This window comes from Sciurus vulgaris, assembly GCF_902686455.1.
Source record: "Sciurus vulgaris genome assembly, chromosome: 16".
NCBI lineage: Eukaryota > Metazoa > Chordata > Mammalia > Rodentia > Sciuridae > Sciurus > Sciurus vulgaris.
In genome coordinates this window covers 53,664,467-53,690,035 of record NC_136477.1, presented here as the reverse complement: position 1 = coordinate 53,690,035, position 25,569 = coordinate 53,664,467, and the positions used below count along the sequence as shown (strand labels likewise).

Genomic DNA, 25,569 nt, shown 5'->3' with positions numbered 1-25,569 from the left:
GTCATGGCTTTTACAAGACCATAGAGAAGATTATATTATCTATTTCCACCCTTTTTAAAAGTAATCTAAGGAGCTAGGGATGTAGCTCAGTTAGTAGGGCACTTGCCTAGCATGCTTGAAGCTCTGAGTTTAAATCTCAGTACCTGGGGAGTGGGGTGTGAATCCTGAGAAGATCATATTGCAGAATTTAAAAAAAGAAAGAAAAAGTAATCCTACAGCATACTCGAAATTATCCAGATACTGATGATACATAATGGGGGTGGGGAGTGAGAGAAGAATGGAGGAACTTTAGATTATGTCAAAGGAAATGAGAGGGAGGGGGTATGAAAAATGGTGGAATGAGACAGACATCATTACCCTATGTACATGTATGATAACACAAATGGTATGAATCTACATCATGCACAGTCATAGAAATGAAATGATGGACCCCATTTGTGTACATGGAATCAAAATACAGTCTGTAAAAAATTTAAAATATAAATAAATAATTAAAAAAAAAAAAGAAAAGAAATTACTCAGGTACAATCCTGTTCAACACTGACTTGTTGCCAGGTATGGTGGCTCGCACATGTAATCCTAGCAACGTGGAAGGCTAAGACAGGAGGATTACAATTTAGCAAGACCCTCAGCAGCTTAGCAAGACTCTATCTCAAAAATAAAACGGGCTGGGGATGTGGCTCAGTAGTTAAGTGTCCCTGGGTTCAATCCCTACTACCTAAAAAAAAAAAAAAAGATGATCAGAGATCCACCCTTCTGCTCCTGTCACTCACAGGGACGTTGGAGCCTCACAACTCACCAGCAGGGCACACAAGACACAGGCTGGAGACATCCGATGGGTAGTAAGCAGCATACACTCCAGCCACGTGGCCGCCCATGGAGGTGCCTACCAGGTGGAAGGGTTTTTTGTTCAGCTTAAGGCATTCTACAAACTAGGAAGGGAAATGAGAGGGAGGTGGTTACACAGCTGAGACAACGATAAAGGATATCACAGTGCAGAGGTCCCTGTGCAACTGAACTCAACTGCGAAGAGTGGAAACAGCCATCGATGAGAGACGGTCTGAGACCCTACTGGATCCATAACCGAGACAAGCCTGGTAGCATGAATGTACTTCTCTTTACCTGGCACAAGTGATCATCTGGGTATAAATCCACAAGCATTCCCCTAATTAATAAGCCAGTAAGCTTTTCTACACAGGTCAAAAGAATAACTGTTTTCTGCTTCACGGGACTTAGAGTCTGTTGCAAGTATTCAGGTCTGCGGCTGTATCGCAAAAGCAGTCAGCGACAAGACCCAAGTAAATGAGCAAGGCTGTGTTCCAGTTAAATTTTGTTTACAAAAATTGTGGTCAGTCCTTGGCCAGGTGTGGTGGTGCACACCTGTAATCCCAGCAGCTAAGGAGGCTGAGGCGGGAGAATCCAAGTTCAAAAGCCAGCCTCAGCAACTTAGCAAGGCTATAAGCAACCTAGTGAGACCCTGTCTCTAAATAAAATATATAAAAAGGGTTGGGGCTGGGGCTCAGTGGTCGAGTGCCTCTGGGTTTAATTCCCAGGGGAGGAAAAAAAAAAATTGCCACCCAAATTTAAAGCCTGTCCTATCCAACCAACCACCCACCCATCTACTGTCTAAAAAAATATTTATTGGATATCTATTATGCACAAGGAACTAGGGTGAGCTGCTGAGGAGACAGCAAAAAGTCTAAGAGATAAGGTTCTTGATCTTATTAAAATAAATAGCTTAGGGGCTGGGGTTGTAGCTCAGTGATAGAGAGCTTGCCTAGCATGCACAAGGCTCTGGGTTTGATCCCCAGCACTGCAAATAATAATAATAACAACAACAACACACGGTTTAATAGAGGAGACAGACATTATTAAATCAATATCCTCATCTGGGGAAAATACCTAATGTTAACCTGAAACTTATGGGCTACACAATTCATAAGGACCTAGGACCTTGAAAGCCCAGAGGGAGAGAGCTAGAGACAGATGCTAGGCAGAGGCACTATGGCTGTTATCACGCAGCTGGTGAGCAGAAAAACAGACCTCCAAACAGGGAAATGGAATTGAAGAATTCCAAACTCCCTTTTCAAAGAGCTGAGAAAACGCCCAGAATGTATTTCTTCACAGACAAGTGCAGTCAGCTTAGAGGAGAACAGCACATAATTAGCCTAAGCCCTCCATAGCTGATCACGACCTCATCTGCCTGCCCTTTGGTCTGTGATCACTTGCAGACAGAATGTTCTGGAGAGGTCATGAGTCAGTGTGGAACTCTCTTGCCTTCTCTTAAGGGTTGGGCATGAGATGATGGGCAAGACCCAGTCTGGGCAATTTTGGAGGAGCCTCTTGCTTACCTGATGTATCCTCTTGACTTGCCCATCTATGGACAGGTCATCCAGGGAGGAGCGAGTGGTACCCTCGTGTCCTGGCATGTCCACGCAGATCAAGTGCAGGTTCTTTGGAAGGAACTAAGGATACAGAGACCCAGAGAATCAGTGTGGGGTACGCAAAAGACGTCTGCTCACTTTTCTGGGGAGGGAATTCTCCCCTCTTGCCAAGACCTGAACAGCCATTCCTGGGCCTGGTTTACCCTACGTCTGTGAATAAGTATGCCCAGTTAGCCTCATGGGGAACAGAGGCCCCCAAAGACTAAGACATAGGTGGAAAGGGGCTCAGGGGATAAGTGGGAAGAGGAGATAAAAATCAGGTCAGCATGCTAAGTCTCCTGCTCTTTCTTGACCCTGCTTAGCAGACACCACATCTTTCTCCTTTCCTCTCCCTTCCACAGTTCACTCCAGCTGTACAGCCACTGACTTTGAAGGAAATGGAAGGAAACAGAAAGGATGGCTATGTGTTCCCAGAGTTCTGGCCATCTCCGGAGCCAAGGAGAGCAATGCCTTCCCCCAAATCACGTCTGGTCACCCTGATGCTGGTTTCAACTTTTTTTTTTTTTTAATTCCCCTGGGCATTAAAGTCTAATTCTTAGGACTCTGGTTACCCTAAACTACCTCTTCCGCTTTTAAACAGGAAACTGAGAAACGTTAGTTATCAGCCAACAAACATCCAGTCACAGAGATATTTATCTGAGGTGGGGACAGGAAGTGAGGCTGTCCCATCGTGGTGTTTGGAACTAGAAGGTAACTAGAAGCTGTGTGAAGCTTTTCCTCCTGGTGCCGGTAACACACGCTTCAGGAGGGAGCCTGGGATGCCGCTGCCCTCGCTGTGACTTCTGCCAGCTCCAACCTTCACCAGCTGGTCACTCTTACCAAGTACAGCATGGTGCCACACCAAATAAACCGGGGCAAAAAGTGATTTGCAAAACTATTCCAGAAAGCTGCCAGATCAAGAGTGTTTCTCTGAATGGCCGAGAAAAAAAAAAAAAAAAAAAAAAGAAGAAGCAGCAGTAGAAGAAGTGGGGGAAGGGAGGAAGGAGCAAAACAAGCATGGGTGTGGGGAGAAGAATCCTGATGAATAAAAAAATAAATGGGGTTTGGGGATATAGCTCAGTTGGTAGAGTGTTTGCCTTGCATGCACAAGGCCCTGGGTTCAATCCCCAGCACTGCAAAAAAACAAAACAACAACAACAACAAAAAATAAATGGCCATGCCACTAATCCCAGTAGCTCAGAAGGCTGAGGCAGGAGGATTGCAAGTTCAAAGCCAGCCTCAGCAAAAGTGAGGCCCTAAAAAAAAGAATAAATATTTTTTAAAAGTCCAGCCTGGGTCAGAAACCTTCCCTAAACAAATATTCACAAGGTTAAAAGCTTTCTAAAGTTTCACGAATAATATTCAACTCAATCGATTCCTTCTGACAAAAGATTTTGAATAGTGCCCTGTGTTGGTTTTCAGACTGCCCTGAACTGTGGTCCCTTTGCATTCCACCATCGCCCATGCCACCACATGCAAGTGGAAACCCTGTCCACCTGAGGAGAGAAGGCTCTGGAACTGCACCTTGACCACGCTGAGCCACATGTCCTTGTGCGCAGAGAATCCGTGGAGCATGAGGATAGATGGCCTGTGTCCCGGCCGGCCCCGGAAGGAGTAACAGAACTGATAATCCTCATGGTGCACGTAGCGGACCTGCATGCCCAACGTCCTCCGCCAGTACCTAGGGGGAGACAAGGGACACAGAAGGCAGCACGCTCTGGTAAGTGGCTTCAGGAGGGGGACAGGTTCTCCCAAATGTCCTCTTTAGTGGCGACACAAACCTCTCCCAGCTCTGGTTATCTGGAGACCCCCCAGACTCCACCCTCAAGGGGCACTAAGAGGCGAAAGAGGTGTTTTCTTAAGAAGCATGTCACACAGAGTAAACTCTTGCTACAATACATTTCTGGAGAGTCTGAGAGGGCTCACTTCTTTCCTGAGAACCGTGAGCACCAGTCCTCTGGCTCTGATCCTCACAACATATGGCGGCTGGCTGAGGCTCGGCTTCTGTTCGTTACATAAGACTTGGCAGTGGTGCAGTTTGGCCCCAAATCGATTTCAATATGAAATTACCAGAGAAACAAACTGAACTCTCTACGTGAAGAAGTTCTCCAAGATCGAAGATAATTAATTCAATCAGAGATTCACTTTGTGATGTACTTTGCACTAAAAAAGAAGCAAAGTCATGTAAAAGCAAATAACATCAGCCCACTGGCCTTAACCCTTTGTGCAAAAATAAGGGGAGAGGGAAATAAGGATAGAGATTCCTATTCACTTGTCTCTGCACACAAAAGCACAGGAACATAATGCAGACGAGGATCTGGAGCTGAGGGGGAGGATGAGGGGAGGAGTAAATAGCGACCGAACAGAGGTGGGAGGGAGACCCGTGTTCTCTTAGTACTTTTCAATGACTGCATTGCCTATTCAAAACATTAAAAATGTAATAAAGTTGGCTAGCTTAAAAGCTCTCCTTTTCAGGAAGCCAGCATATATCAAAATTCTAAATCATGGCACCATAACGTTTTTTCATTCATTCATATCCCTGCTCATTCATTTACTCACTATATGATATTTTTTCTTTTTCTTTTTGTTCCAGAGATTTAACTCACAGATGTTTAACCACTGAGTCACAGTTCCGGCCCTTTTTAATTTTTTTGAGACAGCATCTCACTAAGTTGCTTGCAGTCAAACGCTAAATTGCTGAGGCTGGCTTCAAAGCTGTGATCCTCCTGCCTCGGCCTCCCAAACTGCTGAGATTACAGGTGTGCATCACCACACCTGGTTTTAACTATATGATTTTGAACCTCAATTTCCTCATAAACCACATGGAGAAATGTTGCATTCTGCTAAGGATATGGGAAAAGTTAAGAGAGAAAACCCACTGGGTACGGAAGTGGACACCTATAATCACAGGGGCTCAGGAGGCTAAGGCAGGAGGATCCCAAGTCCAAAGCCAGCCTCAGCAACTTAGCAAGAACCTGTCCCAACAAGGTATACCCTTTTATGGACTTGCAAATTAGAAAAGCTTTTTTTTTTTTTTTTTTTTTTTTTCAATCATAACCAGCTTTTCTAGGAAGCACTCTGGCATTAGCCATCAGGAGTCTTTAAAACGTCATGGGCTCAGGTGTAGCTCAGTGGTAGAACACTTTCCTAGCATGTACAAGGCCTTGGGTCTGATCCTCAGCACCACCAAAACAAACAGCCCTCATGCTCTTTGACTTAGTAATTGTTCTTCCAGGAATGAGGAAGGAAATGTCTTAAGAAAATAAGCAGAAGCCTTGAGAAAAATAATTTTTTTAACATGTCCAAAACAGTGTTATTAAAATTAGAAAAAGAAGTCAGAAATGGTAGCACAGGACTGTAATCCCAGCTATTCAGGAGACTGGGGCAGGAGGATTGCAAGTTGGAGGCCAGCCTCAGCAACTTAGTGAAGATCCTTTGCAACTTAGTGAGACCCTGTCTTTAAAAATAAAAAAAGTCTGGGGATGTTGCTCAGTGACAAAGTGCTCCTGCGTTCCAGCTCTAGTATGAAAAAATAAATAAAGGATAAATAAAATTAGAAAAAAAGTCAAAACTAAATTTAGTGTCCATTAAAAGAAAATGTATTACATAAATCACAATATATCTAGACAATGTTATCTTTTGTTATTTCAAGAGGTTTTCAAAGAATATTCAGTAACATGGAAAAATATCTCTGACATCATTTCAAGTGAAAAAACAGGACCCCATTTCTTATACTATGGATTCTGATTCTGCTAAAACATTTTTAATGATACACTGATAAGGTGAGGGGAGAGAGGCACTCAGAGGTATTAAAGAAAATGATTCAAGGGGTTAATGGGGTATTTTATTTGTTACCCTTCTTTTTTTACTATATATATATATATATATATTTAGTTGTTGGTGGACTTTTATTTATTTTTATGCAGTGCCAAGAATTGAACCCAGTGCCTCACACATGCCTCTACCACTGAGCCACAACCCAGCCCTCTTGGTTACCTTTTTATAGTCTTCAAATTCTCTAGAACCCTCCTACAGATCAAAGAGGATCTGGAAGGACCTTCTGGAAAGGGTGAGACCTGAGCAGGCTACTGGATATTCAACAAGTCTTAACTGAAGACATTGGGAAAGGTGTAAAACAGCAGAGGTAAGTGTGTGGGGGATGGCCAGGCACAACTGAACCCAGTGTGAAGCAAGACGGGCCTGGCAAGGGAGGACCTTCGGAACTGCTCAGTAGTTGTCAATTACCCAGTACATCCCTGGAAAACCTGGCCCATGGCTCCAGAAACAAGGAGCTAGAGGACAAATATTTTCACTAACTTAAAATTACCCCCTCATTGAAAGAGTAGGAAAAGGACTCTAAGCTGTTAGGGCAGCTAAAAAATTATACCAATGGTCCTGGAGGAAAAACACATGGCACAACTTCTTTGGTGGACTGATCATAGTAACTTCTAACTTCTCGAGCTGGAGATTAGACTTAGCTACAACCTGACAGAACAGAAGCAACCAGAAGAATTAAGTTGGGATGAATACATGTCTCAGGATCAAGTTCTTTTACAGACAGATTTAGTAAAGAAGCCAAACTGCTCCTGTTTCAGGGACAGAAGTCTTTGAAGACTCTTGACCTAAGTCAAGAAGCCCAAGACAGTCGCAGTGGCGCACACCTATAATCCCAGTAGCTCAGGAGGCTGAGGCAGGAGGATCACCAGTTTAAAGTCAGTTTCAACAACTTGGTGAGCCCTAAGCAACTCAGTGGGACCCTGTATCTAAATAAAATATAAAAAGGACTAGGGATGTGGCTCAGTGGTTATGCACTCCTAGGTTCAATACTAAAGAAAGGGAAAGGGAAAGGAAGAAAGAAGGAAGGAAAGAAATCCCCAAAGAGGAATCTCCTCAGGTTCATCTTTGAGAGAGGTTCATTTAAAATTTTGTACAACTATCACCACCACCCATTTCCAGAAATTTCTCCTTATCCTAAATAGAAATTCTGTCCACTAAACAATAATTCTCGATTCCCTCTCCCCACAAACCCTGGGAAGCTCTATTTTACTTTTTGTCTCCATGAAACTGTCTAAGTAAGCTGTATAAGGATTCACACAATGTTTGTTCAGTGTCTGGCTTATTTAGCTTGACATAAGTACTCAAGACTTACCTGTATATCCATTCGTTGATGGACATTGGACATTTGGTTATTTCCATCTCTCTCTCTTTTTTGGGGGCCGGGTACTGGGAATTGAACTCAGGGGTACTTAACCACGAGCCATATCCCCAGCCCTTTTTATATTTTATTTAGATACAGAGTCTTGCTGAGTTGCTTAGGGTCTTGCTAAGTTACTGAGACTGGCTTTGAACTCGCAATCCTTCTCAGGAGGCTGAGACAGGAGGATCAAGAGTTCAAATCCAGCCTCAGCAACTTAGCAAGACCCTGTCTCTAAATAATATATATATATATATATATATATATAAAAGCTCTGGGGATGTGGTTCAGTGGTTAAACACTCCTAGGTTCAATCCCTGGTACCAAAAAAAAACAGAAAGAGACAGGGCTGGGGCAGCTCAGGGGGAGAGCACTTGTCTAGCAAGGCCCTGAGTTTAATCTACTATGCAAAAAATAAATAAATAAAAATAAAAAACCCATATCTCTGTGCATCTATTACTATACTCTCTGGGTCTATCTGCTCCCAGGCCGATTTCACACTGAACTTGATTTATTGTAACTTTATAATTAGTCTTGAGAGTTAGTAATATAAATCATCTAGCTTTGTTCTCCTTCAACATCATCTTAATTAACCTTTTGCTTTTCCTTGTGAATTTAAGAATCAGCTTATTAAATTCCATGCAAAAAAACCAAAATCTGTTGGAATTTCAAATGCACGTACACTAAGTCTACAGATCACTGTAGGGAAATCTAACATCCCTACAATACAAACACAGTCTATCCTTCTATTCATTTAGGTCTTTTTACTTTATCTCATGAATCCTTTGTATTCTGTGTAGAGGTCTTCTACATTGTTCTCTAGATGTAGTCTCAATATCTTATAATTGTGGATACTATGGTAAATGGTATCATAAACCTTCTCATTCTCTGTTTGTTGCTGGCATATGGGAATACAATTGATTTGGGGTTGTGGTTCTTGTATTCAGCAACCTAGCCAAATTTACCTATTAATTCCAATAAATGATCTATAGTTATTTTTTCGACTTTCTGTGCACACAAGCAAACAGTGTCGGTTTTATTTCTTCGTTTCCAACCCTTATCCATTTTTCTCTCTTATATGTATACAGGCAAATTATTTGCTATGATTTCTTATCCTTATTTTCATCCAAGTTTCTTTGGGCAAGCAAAAAAACTTAGCCGATCTGTCTTTTTACTGTGGGAGGTCTCGATATTTTCATTATGCCTCTGACGGAGAGGGAACTGCTCACCCACAGTAGCTACAGAACCCTCAGTTGTGCTTCTCTGTCAACTCACAGCAAAGCATCTGGCACCTTCTGCAGGAGCAGCCACGATTCCCGTCACTATGGAAATGAGGGGGCCATGCTCTAGGGACGATTTAACCCAAAGAGATCTGCTCTTAAGCCTGACTGTGGCCTACCGGGGACACCTGTCCCTGCACCCCCAGATCCCAGAGGGAGTCAGGAGTGCGTGCGGTGATGATCTCACCGAGCCCTGTGTCGGGCGGGCAGCAGGGCTGGGGCGCTGGTGCGGAGCCACCTCTACTGCCTGCTGTTCCTGTTTGTGTGACAATCTTGAAACTTAACCTGACTCACCCAGGTCTGCTGGGTTATTATGGGCAGTTGAGCAAAAGAAGGCCTTTGGAGTAGCTGTGATTGAGGGATACAAGTGACTCATGGTAAAGCTGCTCATTCTGTGACAATCACTACGTAAATGTCACCTGTAGTGAGTCCCTTTGGCGCCAACAGGCAGCAGAGGAAGCCACTCCCAGGATTTCTGACAGCTCTCTGCAATGGCATCATGGGCCCTATTACTATAATCATAATCTCCATGTCACAATGCCATCTGGCATGATCTGAAAGGTTTTCCAGGATTTTTTTTTTTTCATCCTTCTCAACCCAGCTGGGTCTTCTTGGCCTATGTGTTTGAGTTCACAAAATAAGGAGCATTGTGTTTGTCTCTGGGCCACTGCTCTGGGTAGCCAGCATGGGCAGCCTTTATAATCACATGCATTGAGCCAGGTAGATGCCTATTCTACCACTGACTTGGGAGGTCGAGGCAGGAGGATTGCAAGTTCAAGATCAGCCTGTCTCAAAATAAAAAATGAAAAGGGCTGGAGATGTAGCTCAGTGGTGCTGCCCCTGGGCTCAATAAAAATGAACTTTTTGCTATGCAGTTTTATTCATAAGAGACAAAAAGTGGAAACAACCTAAGTGTCATTAACAGTTGAACAGATAAACAAAATGTAGTATAACCATACTGTCTTCGTCTGTTTTCTGTTGTTATAACAAAATACCTGAGACTGGGTAATTTATAAAGGTAAAAGGGTTTTTTTGTGTGTGTGTGGTTCATGGTTCTGGAGGCTGGAAAGTCCAAGACTATAGTACTGGCCTCTGCTCAGCTTCTGGTGAGGGTTCTGTCTGCTTCAGCTTGGCAAAAAGCAGAAGGGCAAATGGGCATGTGCAGAAAAGACAAATCATGAGGATCCGCCTTGCTTTATAAGAACCCACTCTCATGCAATAGCTGATCCAGCTCTGCCAGAATTGCACTAATCCTTGTTAATGGCCTAATCACCTCTTAAAGGCTCCGTCACTCACAAAGCTGTTACAGTGGGAATCAAATCTCAACATAAGTTGTGGAGGACACAAACCATAGCACAGACAACGGGACGTTATTCAGCTATAACAAGGGATGAAGTACACAACATGGATGAACCTTAAAAATACCTTGCTAAGCAAAAGAAGCCAGACAGAAAGGCTGTATGACCCATATGTCCGTATGACCCCATTTATATGAAATGTCCATAACAGGCAAATTCAAAGAGACAAAAATTAGAGATCAGGAGATGGGGGAAGAAAGCACCTGAGAGTGACTGCTAACAGGACAGCAGGTTCCTTTGGGGAGATGTAAAAGTTTTAGAATTATATTAGTAGCAACAATTATCAACACTGGGGATGTATTAAAACTACTGAACTATATATACTTTAACATGGTGAATTTTATATTATGCAAATTTGAACTCAACAGAAGATGAAATATTTGCTATGAGTTTATTTTTCCCCTTTAAAAATCAAAATCGCTCCAACACCCTGACTCTGACAGCCTTTGCCTCAACAGCCTGGGGAACCTGGGGGTTGGGAGACCAAGGCGGCATGGAGGCTGGCCTCCCATAAAGTGAGTTAGAATTAGCCTTTTATAATCACACCTCTGTGTGCAGCCATACCCATGGTTACCGTCCACATCAGAGAGTTGTATTCTCAGCTCCAATTTTGATTTAACAAAAAAAATGGCATTTGTGTGTGGAAGCCCCCAGTGCCTCAGCATGGCCAGGAGGTAGCACATCCTTGGCCTCCCCAAAAATCCTGCTACGAGCGTCAAAACGGCACTGGCATTTAAGCAGCTGAAGGCTTTGGCCATGCAGAGGAGGTCCTAGATGACCCTCTGGAGAGGTCACCACTCCTCACCCACCCTAAAAGACAGCGAGAAGTAGAAGAGGAAAAGCTGCCTTCTGTTCAGTTAGCTTCTTTTCCAGGATCAGAGCCTGATGGCAGGTGGAAAATTCCACACTCTAATCAAGGGGAGCCAGAAAGAAGGGCCGGTCAATAGCAGTGTTCTGGGTACAGGAGTTACCAAATCTCCTCCATCTTCCCCAAGTCCCAGTCAAATCCCAGCGGGCTCACCCAGCACAGAACTGCCTCTATTTCAGTAGCCACTTCGCCATGGGGGCAGGAGGGGTGGGTTTATTTGATAAATAGACATGAAGGGAAGAATCATGAGGAAGTCACTTCCTTCCCAAGTGCTAACCCCATGTCCCCAAGGACAAAGGCTTGATGCAGGGCAACCCCACCTGCCCTGCCTCTCATAGGAGGCACCAAGGAGAAAAGAGGCTCAGAGCCTTCAGCAGGCAGCAGTAGAGGGGTAGAACTTGACGTGGTTCTTTAATGTCGCTGTTTTTGTGTGTTTGGTTTTGGTACTGGGGATTGAACCAAGGGGCACTTAATCTCTGAGCCACATCCCCAGCCCTTTTTAATATTTTTTATTTGGAGACAGAGTCTAAGATTATAGGCATGCACCACTGTGCCCAGCCTCTGTTTACTTTTTTATACTAACTTTCTATTTATGGTACATTTAGCAAGCTTGCCACTTACAGTGGTGATATTTATATCACTTTTTTTTTTTGGTACTGGGGATTAAACCCAGGGGTGAACCCACTGAGTCACATCCCCAGCCCTTTTGTTTTTTTATTTGGAGAATAAAACGTAGGGTCTCACTACGTTGCTGAGGCTATCCTAGAACTTGCGATCCTCCTGCTTCAGCCTCCCGAGGGGCTGGGATTACAGACTTGTGCCACCGCACCTTGCACATCACTTTTTAAATAAATACATTTGAGGTTTAAAAAAAAAAAAAGTAACTCACTCTGAAGAAAATACAAAAGAAAAGCACAGGTGGTATGCAGATAGGGCAAGAAGAAAGATGTAACGAGAATGACAGACATCTTTGAAATGTCTTTTTTTTCTGTCACTTTATGATTTAGAGCAACTCCAAGGCGTTCTGTCCTACATATGCCTCTCACTGTCCTGGTGCTTCTAGTTATTTTTGTTTATTTATTTATTCATTCATTCATTCATTCATTTTCGGTACCAGGGATTGAACCCAGGGGTGCTTAACCACTGAGCCACATCCCCAGCACTTTTTTTATATTTTATTTAGAGATAGGATCTCTCTGTGTTGCTTAGGACCTAAGTTGCTGAGGCTGGTTTTGAACTTGCGATCCTCCTGCCTCAGCCTCCCTAACTGCTGGGATGACAGATGGGTGCCACCATGCCTGGCTGTAGTTCATTTTTCAGAAACATCACCGCACCTGTCAGGACACTGCTGGGTCAGAGTGCAGAGATGAGAAAACACCAAAGGAGCCTCACAGACGTGCACAATCCCTGCTTATACAGTCAGGGGCTCTGGGGGTGTGGTGGCCTCAAGAGCAAAGTGTTACCAAAAACCGGAAAGAATTTACCTGGTGAAGAGCAACTACCAATTCTTCTCAAACTCTTCTAGAATACAGGAGGATACGTATATTCCAACTTTTCTTCATGTTTGAAATATTTACTGATAAAACGGCCAACAAGCAGAGGTGACAATATTGTGACACTTTTTTTTTTCTTGCGGTGCTGGGAATTGAACCCAGGACCTTGTGCTTAACAGGCAAGCACTCTACGAACTGAGCTCTCTCCCCAGCCTTCGTGACACTTTGAAAACATCGATTACATAATTAACTTACCAATAATAGATTCTTATCAGTGCTGAAGGCCACAGGAGAAAGGAGGCGACAAACGCCAAGATGGGGATGGCCAGGGTCCCACCCGCGATCACAAACATGTTCACCACGTCGAGATCCATCCTGCTCCTCAGGGTTGGCCAACACCTGCAGGGGCTGGAGAGAGCAATGGTTCTGAAACCTTCTAGGGAGAGGAAAGACCCACAAGGAGGGTATAGATCAGGAGGAAGCAAAGCAGGCAAGTGCTTAAAACAACCCAACAGACATGACAACCAAAGCTAGTGAGGCATCCTTGAGAAGGTCTTCCATTTTAAGGAGAGAAAAATCAAAAGTATAAGGCACCTTGTTGGGATAAGTGGGAAAATCTGAGTAAGGACTAAGTATTAGATAATAGTATTCTATCAGTGCTACAGTTCTTTGTGTGGTACCAGGCATTGAACCCAGGGGTGATCTTCCACTGAGCTACATCTCCAGTTCTTTTTCTTTTGAGACAAGGTCTCACTAAGTTGCTGAGGCTAGCCTCGAATTTGCGATCCTCCTGCCTCAGCCTCCGGATGACAGGTGTGCACCACCACCTGGCTAATGCTATAGTTCTTGAGTGTGATAATGAAACTGTGGCTATGTATGTGTGTTTCAGAATGACCTTGTTCTTAGGAGGTGCCTGCTGAAGTTTTAGGTGGCAAATGATGGTATCTGGTCCTCACTTTTAAAAGTTCAGGAGAGAAAAGGTAATGTAAGTATATGTGGGAAGGGAGCGAAAGAAATGGAACAAATACAGGGAAATATTAACCACTAGGGAATCCAGGTGGATATTATGGTATTACTCCTTCAACTTCTCAACACATTTGCAATTTTAAAAAATAAAAAGAGGAATCAGGCATGGTGGCACATGTCTCTCATCCCAGCAGCTCGGGAGGCTGAGGCAGGAGAACTGTGAGATCAAAGCCAGCCTCAGCAACTTAGCAAGGCCCTGAGCAACTCAGGGAGACCCTGTCTCTAAATAAAAAATCAAAAGGGCTGAGGATGTGGCTCAGTGGTTAAGCACCCTTGGGTTCAATCCCTGATGCTGAAATAATGATAATAATGATAATGATAATAATAATAATAAATAAAAAGAGCACACAGACCCTTAAATAAATGGAATATACACAGAGACACGTGTGATTGTACACACAGCATATCACTGGATGGGTATAAAAGAAACAGGCAACAGTGGTTACATTGAAGGTGGAGAACTACACGGCTGCACATCAGGGAGAGATGTGAGATTTGTGTTCCGCTTTTTAAATCTTTTGAATTATCATATCCATAATCTATTAAAAAACAAATAAGACACCATAAGACGTTGGGGAAGACAAGTCAAAAAGGTAGTTTCCTAATGTCTTCCTAAAGACCTTCATCAAACTGGGTACAGTGGAGCTTGCGAGGCTGAGGCAGGAAAACAGAGTCCAAAGCAACTTAGCGAGTCCCTAAGCAGCTCAGCGAGAACCTGTCTCTAAATAAAATATAAAAAGAACTGGGGTCGTGGCTCCGTGGTGCAGCGCTTTGCCTAGCATGTGTGAGGCACTGGATTCTCAGCACCACATACAAATAAATGAATAAAATAAAGGTCTATCAATATCTAAAAAAATTTTTTTTTTTAAATAAAAAGGGCTGGGGATGTGACTCAGTGGTTAAGCACCCCTGGGTTCAACACCTGATTAAAAAAAAAAAAAGAGCTTCATTAGACACAACTGAGGGCTAGTATGTGGCGGGTCCATGAGGCAGGGACAATGTCCCCAGCACTGAGACTAAGGCCAGACATATAATAGAACCTTTCGAAATTGCAGTTGAATCAGAAGTCCCTGTCTAGTCCTGTCTCATGAACTCATAACATGGTTCATTCTGGCGTAGAATGAAAAATATTACAAATCCCATTATCTTCCCTAACACAGAATACAACTCCTGCACGGATCTACAAGCCAGGTGTGATGTCCTGCCAAGACATCCAGCTACCCGTGTTAAGTCAGAAAGCCCTTAGAAAGTGCTGAAGGCCATTGTGAATTTTGAATCCTGAGTTGCAGGAAGTTAATTACAACATGTAACTTTGGACCAGCGATTAGAGCATTTTATGCCAAAGCCATATGTATTCCCCAGAACCTATTGCTCCAAGAAAAAGCATTAAGACCTACCATATCATGGCTTTCCTTATGTTTCCTGTAAAGAGATTTCTCCCATACACCTCTGTCAAGTGATATTTATTTCAATTTTATAATGAATGCACTGACCTCACAACCACTGAGCACAAGGGTTGGTAAATGTTTTCCATAAAGGGCCAGATGGTGCCTACGTTAGCACTGTGGGCCATGGACTCTGCCACACTACTCAGCCTGCTGTCAGAGTGAGAAAGCAACAGTAGATGCTGTGTAATCAATGCGTATGACTGTGTTCCAATAAAATTTTATTTATACAATTAGGCTGTAGACTGCATTTGGCCTGCAGGCTATAATTTGCCAACCCTTGATAAAGCACACCAACCCTGTCAAAGAGGCGAGGTGGGTGTTTTATCCCATTTTATAGGTTAGGGAAATTGAGACTCCATAGGTTAAGTAACCTGCCAAAGGTCATCCAGTTGGTAGGCTCAGGATCACAAAACAGGTTTTGAACTTTGGCACATTACCTTTGCACCGAGGTCTACTTAATTTTTTTTTTTTTTAAATGATCTTTCTGCCATCTTTGTAACCCCTTTGCTGGTAAGAAACCACACTCACCAGGCCCATGCTTGCAATCCCAGCAGATCAGGAGGCTGAGGCAGGAGGATTGCGAGTTCAAAGTCAGCCTCAGTAACTTAATGAGGTCCGACAGGTTTGGACCCACAAGCCCCTCTTGTGTCCGGGATAAACATGAGATTTGTCCTTCACTTTTTAATCTTTTGTATTACATAGATATATAACCTATTAAAAAATAAATAATACACAGTAAGAAGTTTGGGGAAACAAGCCCATCAGGTAGTTTCCCAACGTCCTCCTGAAGAGCTAAGAGACATCTGTGACAGACGCATGGGTAGGTGGGTAAGGTGGTCCTTCTCAGTCTCACACACATTCTGTCTGGGTCATGATGAAAGCTGCCTCCTTCCCAGGGTGCAAGCACTGACTTTGCTTCTCATTCAGCTACCTTCTGGGTTTCTTACTCACTATTTGCAATTTTCCCAGCATGCTTAAATTGTTGGCCTGTTTCTTCTACAGGCAGAGATCTGTGAAGGTGGGGACAATCTTATATGCTCTTTCTCAGTGTCTAGCATGGCATAGGACACACATAAAGTACAAATGGATTAATGCAAAACAAATTTACAAAATGGGCTGCATCCCGTTTGATTTCTTGTAGGGACAACTATTCCCATTGACAGTGCAAGATCTGATAGGTTCTTTTGTTTGTTTGTTTTTGTTTTCTTGGTACCAGGGATTGAACTCAGGGGTGTTTAACCACTGATCTACACTCCGAGCCCTTTGATTTTGTATTTTATTTAGAGACAGGGTCTCACTGAATTGCTTAGGGCCTCACTAAGTTGCTGAGGCTCACTTTGAAATCTCGATCCTCCTGCCTCAGCCTCCTGAGCCACTAGGATTACAGGCATGCACCACTGTACCCCGCACTGATGTTTTATCTTTTTCAATAACTACAAAATTGCCTGAGGAATTTCCTGGTAAATTCTGAGTACAAGAGCTGGGAGTGTGGCTCAGTGGTAGAGCACTTACTAGCATGTGCAAAGCCCTGGGTTGGATCCTCAGCACTGAACAGGAAGAAGGAACTGCTGGGCACAATTTGTGCTGCTCAGAGGACTTGCCATCAAGGGGCCATCAAGGGGTGAGCAAAGTCACCACAGAGTGAAAGGGATTCGAACAGATCTGAACATCACAGATCTCACATAAGCTGATGAATATGGGAAGTGTCAGCTTTTCCAAGACTCTTCCACGTCTCAGAAAGTCCTTAAAATGTGCTGAGGGCCAGTGTGAATTCTGACTCCTGAGCTGTAGGAAGTCATTATACCGTGTACCTTTGGACTAGGAATTCAAGCATTTTAGTCCACAGGCTCTGAAACTGGAAGTGGCAACACTGAACAGCCGGTAAGTTTGAGGAAAAAAGAAACCTCCCTGCTTTGTGGGTACCTGCCATGGATGTCACCCTCAGTTCCAAGGGAAGCTCCACCAGGCTCCATTTCATTCAATAGGAAAATAAAGTATCGGGTGGAGCATGATCCATGTAGCAAGGTTTGGATTTCTTACAGAGAACTGTGCACTTTGTCTGATGAGGTCAAATAAAGCGAGGCCCAGAATGCTTCCTGATGGCAATGCTTTTAAAGAGATAAGGAGCAGACAATTATTCTTATCTCAGCAACACCCTTCATTTTACAAAAGACTTGACCCAGCATTCCTTTAAAAGGGCAGTTGCTCTGCCTGCAGGTATTTATTAATAGAATGCTGTATTCTATTAATAAATGAAAGTGACCCCAGGGGAAGGCTGAAGACAGAAAGAAGCCTAGTTCCTTGTGATCCAGGAACTACCCATGACTGAAAAAGCAGAAAACCAACTAAAGGGTGTAACAGAGTTTGCCAAACCATGGGTCCCACACAACTGATGGCTTGTGAGATGATTTTAGGGAGTGGGGGCACATAAAGTAATGCCCCAGGGTACACAGCATCAGCAAACACTGATATACATTTTAAGAGAGTCACCTCTTTTTTATTTATTTTGTGGTACCAGAGATTGAACCCAGGGGCACTTAACCCCTGAACCATATCCCCAGTCCTTTTTATTTTTTTATGTTGAAACAAGGTCTCACCAAGTTGCTTAGGGCCTCGCTAAGTTGCTGAGGCCGGTTTTGAACTTGCAATCTTCTGCCTCAGCCTCCTGTAGCTAGCATTATAGGTGCTTTTCAGTTCAGGTCCTGTTTAGGTCAAAGATCAACTCTCAGGATCTGACCCTTGGGCCTCTTGGAGGTATTCAGCTAGTCAGTAAAACTGTTCCATTTTATTTATTTTTATGGATATTTTCTAGTTATGGTAGGGATGCAAATTAATATCAAGGAGAAATTTAAGCCAGGCACCATGGCATATGCCTATGATCCCAGGAGCTCAGGAGGCTGAGGCAGGAGGATCAAAAGTTCAAAGCTAGCCTCAGCAACTTAGTGAGGCCCTAAGCAACTTAGCGAGACCCTGTCTCTAAATAAAATAAAAAGGGCTGGGATGCAGCTCAATGGTTCAATCCCTAGTACCAAAAAAAAAAAAAAAAAAAAAAAGAAGAAGAAAAAGAAATTTAAGTAAAAAGAAATTAATTTAAAGAACAAATGCTAACTAGGTGACACATGGATAGGAGAAAACCATGACATGGCGTATACAAGGCTGCAGCTGAGGGGCAGATGCACGGGACCCACAGCACTGGGCTGGGGGTTGTTCTAGCCAGCTGTCTCCTACTGGGTTCTTCCACACATCAGCTGCAAGACCTTGTTTTCCTCATCTATAAAGTGAGAACATTCAACCAAATCATCTTGTCTGTTCTTTCCTACTCTGGTAACTTCAACATTTCTGAAATTATGCCAGGCAATTAAAGAGTAGAACCTGGCTTGTCCTCTCCAGAATCTTGTCCCTTATGTTTTCCAAGAAGCTAAAACAGTAGCTAGCAGACATCTGGTGCTTAAATAATGTTCATGCCTGATTTAATAAACTGAAAAAGAAAAACACTCTTTTTACATGGCTGTTGTATAAGGTGAGGCACCCAGGGGCGTGTGAAGTGAGGTAATGTCAAGCTGGCCATCATGGGAGGGAAACACGCTGTCACATCCCATGCCAGAGCCTGCCACTCAACCTCCTCTGCCACCTGTTAACACCCAAGCTGTGCATCTGGGGCCTATATCTCTGAACACAGAGACAAAGATTAATTGAACAAGAGATGTTGGTGGATCCTGATAAAACATAGCATGAGGGAAAGTGAGTTATTCTGGGGTTAGAAGTCAGGCACAACGTTTCACTGTTCTCTTTCAATGTTCTGAGTTTAAAAACTGGAAATCTTAAGCTACAGTCCCTTAATCTTCAGAGGCTAAAGCAAAATCCAAGAATAAACAGAATGTAGAACACCTTCTTAGAATCCTGCCTTTCTCTAGATGTCTACGTATAGTCCATCAAATTTGACAAACTAAAGTTTTGCTCCCTTCCAGATAACAATGGTTGCCATGACAACAACAAAAACAATAACTGTGACCCTCACCAAGAGCATTGACCTCCATCTACTGATGATTCTGTGCTAGGTCCCAGGAACAGGCTCATATAATCTTCCCAGTTTAAAGATGGAAAAACTGAGGCTTTAAGAAGTTAACAAATGCCCCAAGTCTCCCAGTTGGTAAGTGCTATGACCTGCATTTTAACCCTCTCCCGTGGATCTCCCGAGCTCATGCTACCTTTGCCTTTGCACAGCTTGCTGTAGCAGATATTCGTTGTGTATCAGTTATGCACAAGGTGCAGAGTTTGATGTCCCCACAGGCATTCTCTGTACTTCTTTAGAACTGTTCCAACAGCAATGAGCATGTTAACAACCTTACAAGTTACCAGTTGGCTTGCTCCCTGTCCTTGCTGGTGTTTTTAAAACTATTGGGTGCTGCTTATGATTTTTTTCTTTATTGTGCAATATTAAAGAATTCTCCCCACAATGTTTTCCACTAGAAAAACACTATGTTCTTGAAATGAGTTTCAGCCCCCAGCTGTTAAATAGTGCTGCATCTACCCACACTGATCTCTGGAACAAGTTCTTGGAAAGAAAAACGAAGTCCTCAAAACTATCCCTAAAGATCACCAGCTAAAAAGATGCAGTAGGACTGGGGACATAGCTCAGTAGGTAGAGTGCTTACCTAGCATACACAAGTCCCTGGGTTCAATCCCCAGCACCACCAAAAATAAAAAATAAAAATAAAAAAATAGAAAAGATGCAGTGAAGATTCTCTTGTGTGGAAGCCCCAGAATTCATGCAACAGAGTAACTTGAGAAATGGACTGTTCTAGTTCCTTGTCATATGCATCTTCTCTATCACAGAGGAAAATCCACTGAAATTTCCAAACGAGCAAGTTGGCTTGCACCAGTTATGACTGAAAGTATGGCAAAGCCCCCAGAATTACTGCCCATGGGTGCTCACCTCTGCCCTCTTCTTACTGTCTCCCCATCTGAACGGAACGCTGAATCCATTTCTCTGTAATGTGCTGTTCCATCAATGGCTACTGAAGCAAGCCAAGGCTGAATATGCCTGGCGAGGGTACCACGAGGCTCCCTCACTCTCTCCCCTGGATAGTCCCATAATGCTCTCCTTGCTCCCTCCTAACTTCCATCTTCCAGTGCTCTCCTCTGCAAGGAATTTGAAAAATCAACATACCCGATGGGACTTCCTTCCAGACTTTTCCAAATGCCTGCCTGACCACACCGATGACGCACCAATGATCCAACAGTCCTGCAATGCCTCATGCACATCTTTCCACACTTCTCCCAACTCACTGATATCTGTACCCCCACTGGCCTTGCCTCCTAGTCGTCAAGGCATCTTCCACTCTTCCCATCACTTCCCCTCATCACTCCAGCTATGCAATAGCAGAGAGGTGCTGTCCCTGAAGCCAACTCATCTGAATCTACACAAGCTGCCATTTAAGTTAAAATTAATTAAATTCAATTAAATCTGAAATTCAGTTCTCATTCCCCATCAGGTGTAGGACTTTCTGTCAATCAGATACACTCCCTCTGCTGAACTCCCATTCCGACACAAACTATTCTTTCATATCTTGTATTCTTCCACCACCAGCTCCAAGAGGAATCGCCTCATTCACATCAGGGATTGGGCTGCACTGGTCAAATGTCTACCAAATAACATATGAACCACCCCATAGGGTCTCAGGCCCACTTCCCAGTTCTGACCCCCCATTTCTGCTTGCACCAACTAACCAGTTCCCTGCCCCACGCCAGCCCCACACAGCCTCTGGTCAGTGGAGCACCCTGCCATCCTGGCTACCTGATCAACATTTTTTGTGTCTCCAGGGCCAGTTCCAGTACCATATTCCAGCACCATGGCCTAAGTATAGGCCTTCTAGAATCCCTTCACATCAGAGTTCTGCTCCTGGCACAGTCTCAGAGAACTCTTTATAGGGGTGGTGGTGGATTTTGAAGTTTTGAAAGACTCCAGGAGCCCAGTCCCTTCCCATCAGCCCCAGAGAACCACCTATACAGGTAGCCTGCATAGGGTGGAGGGAGCTCAGAGGCAGCCCAGCCTCAGGAAGGGCTACTTTGTTGTCTGTGGTGTTAAAAATCCATATTTTCTGGGTGCAGTGGGACACACCTATAATCCTAGTGGCTGGGGAGGCTGAGGCAGGAGCATCATGAGTTTGAGGCCAGACTCAGCAACTTAGTGAGGGCCTGAGTAACTCAGTGAGACCCTGTCTCTAAATAAATACAAGGAAGAGCTGGGGATGTGGCTCAGTGGTAAAGCACCGCAGGTTCAATCCCCAGTACTGAAGCCGGGGAAAAATTCATACTTACTCTTCAAAGAGTGCAGCTTTCTTTCCCAACTGCTACTGGCTTTGGCAGGAGCTGAAAATGAGATTCTGGAATCACAAGAAATAAGATGACAAAGCATTAAAACATCTTAGGGAATATGAACGGATTGCTAAGAGCAGCCAAATGGCTGGCTGAATAGAGCAAAGCTGCGAGGCAGGTGTAAACATCCTGTGGCCTTATAGTCTGCCCCTGACTCAGGCCACCTCCCCAATTAGGCAAAAGTGCACAGAGGGCGAGGCATCTCTGATAATGAGTCAGGCCTAGGAAAGGGCTGCAGGGCAAAGAAAAAAGCAGGTGGAGTCAAGCAGGGAATGTACTGCAGGACAGCCAGGTTCCCTGGGTGGGAAACAATAATGAGGAGACCAGCTGTACTTGGCTCTAGGCCTACAAGCCTAACAAAGAACCTCAAATAAAGACACAGAACTCTCCTTCCCTTTGGGACCAGGGCTTCCCTAAACACTGAATTCAGGAAGTTATGGAGGAAGGGTGGGAACCAAAGGGCCATAGGGTTATTGGTGTGATACGGATGGGGGGGAACAGTGCTGCGCGCACAGGGCTGGCCAGAAGCACAGAGAAACTGGCAAAGGCTCCGTGACAGGAGTGTGAGGCCACGGGCAAGGGAAAATAAAGCCACAGAACCCCAGGACTGTTTCAAATAGGTCAGTGTTAACCATGAAATGTCTAGAAGAAATCATGAGAACTGTTTTAAAATACCTCCATGGGGAAGGCCTTTCTAAGAGAAGCATAAAAACCAGAAACCATAACAAAACATCACTATTACAAAATATTTTTTGCATTGTTATTATCATTACAAAAGAGTAAGAAACTGACGACATAAAACTGTTTTACGCTTCTAGGAATTGAACCCAAGGCCTGCTGCATCAGATTCAGGGAATCACATGAAATAAGATGCCAAAGCATTGAATCACTGAGGCCCACTCTGCCAAGCACTCTACCGCTGAGCTATATGCCCAGCCCTTCTCGTTTCATTTTGAAACAGGGTCTCAGTTGCTCTGGCTGACCTCAAACTTGTAATCCTCCTGCCTCGGCTTCCTAAGCAGCTGAGATTACAAGTGTGCATTACTGCAACTGGTTAAAACTGCTTTTAAACATCCACTCAAAAGTGATACAGTAGGGCTGGGGAGATAGCTCAGTTGGTAGAGTGCTTGTCTGGCAAGCACAAGGCCCTGGGTTCAATCCCCAGCACCGCAAAAAAAAAAAAAAAAAGTGATACCATAAACAAGATTAAAATATGTCAACACATATCGAAGGCAACAGACTAATTTCCTTAATGTATAAAATGCTCCTACAAATCAAGAAGAACAAAATCTAGCAAAACAAGATGAGCAAATAATCTGCCTTAATAAATACCAGAAAGGAAATTGGAATGACCCCTAAACATGGAAGATTCTCAATCCCATTTAAAAGAGGCAAATTAGGTCTACAGGTTTGTGGTGATCTTTATCTGACAAAGGACAAAAAGTTTAGTAACAGACTGTATGCCTGAGGCCACTGTAGAACTGGATGCTCTCATATCACATACACATTTACACTCTCAGTCAGGTGTAATGGTGCAGCCTGTAATCCCAGCAGCTCAGGAGGCTGAGGCAGGAGGATCTCAAGTTCAAAGCCAGCCTCAGCAACTTAGCAAGGTCCTGCGCAACTCAATGAGACCCTGTCTCTAAATAAAAAATAAAAAGGGCTGAGGATGTGGCTCAGTGGTTAAGCACTCCTCAGTTTGATCCCTTGAACAAAAAAAAAAAAAAAAAATGTACACACCCTTCAACAAAGTTCATCTATGGCAAATCTGTGGCCATGGGAAATTCATCTGCCTTTGACCTAAGAAAACTTTTTTCTTCTAGCAATTTACGCATATTTATATCTCAACATATGTAAGAATACGTTTGTGCAAGATTATTCATTGCAGTATCATTTATACCATAATAAAAGATTGGAAATAATTCACATGTTCATTTACAGGGAACCTGGTAAATAAAGGATGGTATACCTTTACAAAAAAATATTACATACAAGCATCAAAAACAAATAAAAACTAAATATAAGGGAGTTCAATTTTTCCCCATACGTAATGACCTCCAAGATACATTGTTAACACAAAAAAGTAAGGAACAAAAGACAGTAGATAGAATAACACCATTTGTATTTAAAAAAAAAAAAAGAGTGAGAGAGAATGCATATGCTATGATTACATATGTATGAAATGATTCTGCATGGATACACAAGAAAGAAACTGGGACTATTGCCAGCTCTGGGAAGGGAAACCGGGTTCTGGAGGCAGAGATGAGAGTAAAAATTTTCAATGATACTCTTTTTGTAAATTTTGAATTGCTACTGTGTACAGGTATGAAGGAGTTTTTTCCCCCTAATAATTAAGAGATACAATATAGCTGAGCACAGTGGTGCATGCCTGTAATCCCAGCGGCTCAGGAGGTTGAAGCAGGAGAATCAAGAGTTCAAAGCCAGACTCAGCAATTTAGTGAGGCCCTAAGCAACTCAGTGAGACCCCATCTCTAAATAAAATATAAAGAAGGGATGGTGTTGTGTCTCAGTGGTAGAATGCTTGCCTTGCATGTGTGAGGAACTGGGTTCAATTCTCAGCACTGCACGGATATAAATAAATAAAATAAAAATCCATTGACAACTAAAAAATATTTTTTCTAAAAAAAAAGGACTGGGGATGTTGGCTCAGTGGTGAAGCACCCCTGGGTTCAATCCTTAGTAACAACAACAATTAAAAAATACAATATAAACTCAAATAAAATGGTCTATCTTGAAGCCAGGCATGGAGGTGTGCACCTGTAACCCCAGCTACTCAGAAGGCTGAAGCAGGAGGATCGCAAGTCAGCCTGGACAAGTTAGTGAGATTTTATTTCAAAATAATGTTTAAAAGGGCTGGGGATGTAGCTTAGTGGTGCCACGCTTAACAGGCATTGGTTTCAATCCCCAGTACTGTTTTTAAAAAGTCTGTACTATATTATTCAACACAGTAGCCATTAATCACATGTGGCTAATTAAAATTAAATAAAATTTAAAATTCAGCTCCTTAGCTGCACCAGTCACATGTCAAATGCTTAATAGCCACAGGTGGTTTTGTGGTTATCATACTGGAAAATGAAAATACAGACCATTTTAATTATCACCAAAAGTCCTACTGGCCAGGCCTGAACTTCTTTTCTTTTTTTGGTACTGGGCATTGAACCCAAGGGCACTTAACCACTGAGAGACATCCCCAGCCCATTTTTGTATTTTATTTAGGGACAGAGTATTACAGAGCTGCTAAGGGCCTTGAGAAGTTGCTGATGCTGGCTTTGAACTCATAATCCTCCTACCTCAGCCTCCTGAGCTACTAGGATTACAGGCCTGTGTCACCACACTCAGCTCAGTCCTGAACTTTATACTAGTTCAAAAGGCCCATGAGAGACAGCAGTCAAGCCTTAATAATTTCTCATGAGAGGAGAAACACAAATTTCAATGTTGTTACAGTGAAAAAAATCCATCATGTCTGCATATGGGTTGGGAGGCCTGAGGCTAGGGGACTCCTGTCCTATGCCACTGTCCAGAGGTTAAGTCTGCCTGGCAAGAACTTTGCACTTTAAGAATCAAAGTTCAGCACTCTAAGATAGAAAATGATAAGAATCTTCGATTTTGGAACTACATGACCTGGAATTACACAACCATGAACGGCCATAAATTCCTATCTTCTTTGTGGTGGAGAGGGACTGACAAGAGGGATCACTGTCCTACTTTACAAAGTACCAGCAACAGGTTCTCCTTGGGGTCCTTGCTCAAGAACCAGCTGGCCCATAGTTGCCTTCCTGCTTCTGCCACCAGGGCAGCACTAGGCAAGAGAAGCAGCCCAGCCAGGCTGGGCCTGTGGGTGGAAGATCAGAAAGTCTTGCTACCCAGTCCTCTGGAGAAGTCACAGCCAGAGGAGGGAAAAGGCAGAGGAATCAGGGGCTTATTTGGAAGGTAGAAGGCTGGTTTATCCTGTGGCACAGCTTTTTAAAAGTCATATTAAAGCTGGGCACAGTGGCACATGCCTGTAATCCCACCACTTGGGAGGCTAAGGCAGGAGAATCTCAAGTTCAAAGTCAACTCCACAACTTAGCGAGGCCCTAA

General features: G+C 43.4%; 1 protein-coding gene across 1 annotated transcript in view; it reads right to left on the bottom strand.

Moving 5' to 3' along the window:
* The window catches only part of ABHD6 (abhydrolase domain containing 6, acylglycerol lipase), a 34,861-nt gene extending 11,740 nt beyond the window's left edge, over positions 1–23,121 (bottom strand). The window contains exons 1-6 of the mRNA XM_079114427.1: positions 22,671–23,121; positions 21,412–22,566; positions 12,872–13,024; positions 3,948–4,104; positions 2,352–2,465; positions 800–932 (exon numbers count right to left, since the gene is read on the bottom strand). Coding sequence (XP_078970553.1) covers positions 800–932; positions 2,352–2,465; positions 3,948–4,104; positions 12,872–12,990 — 523 coding nt within the window. The 5' untranslated portion in view covers positions 12,991–13,024; positions 21,412–22,566; positions 22,671–23,121. The remainder of the gene's footprint in view (positions 1–799; positions 933–2,351; positions 2,466–3,947; positions 4,105–12,871; positions 13,025–21,411; positions 22,567–22,670) is intronic.
* Between the last annotated feature and the right edge of the window lie 2,448 nt (positions 23,122–25,569).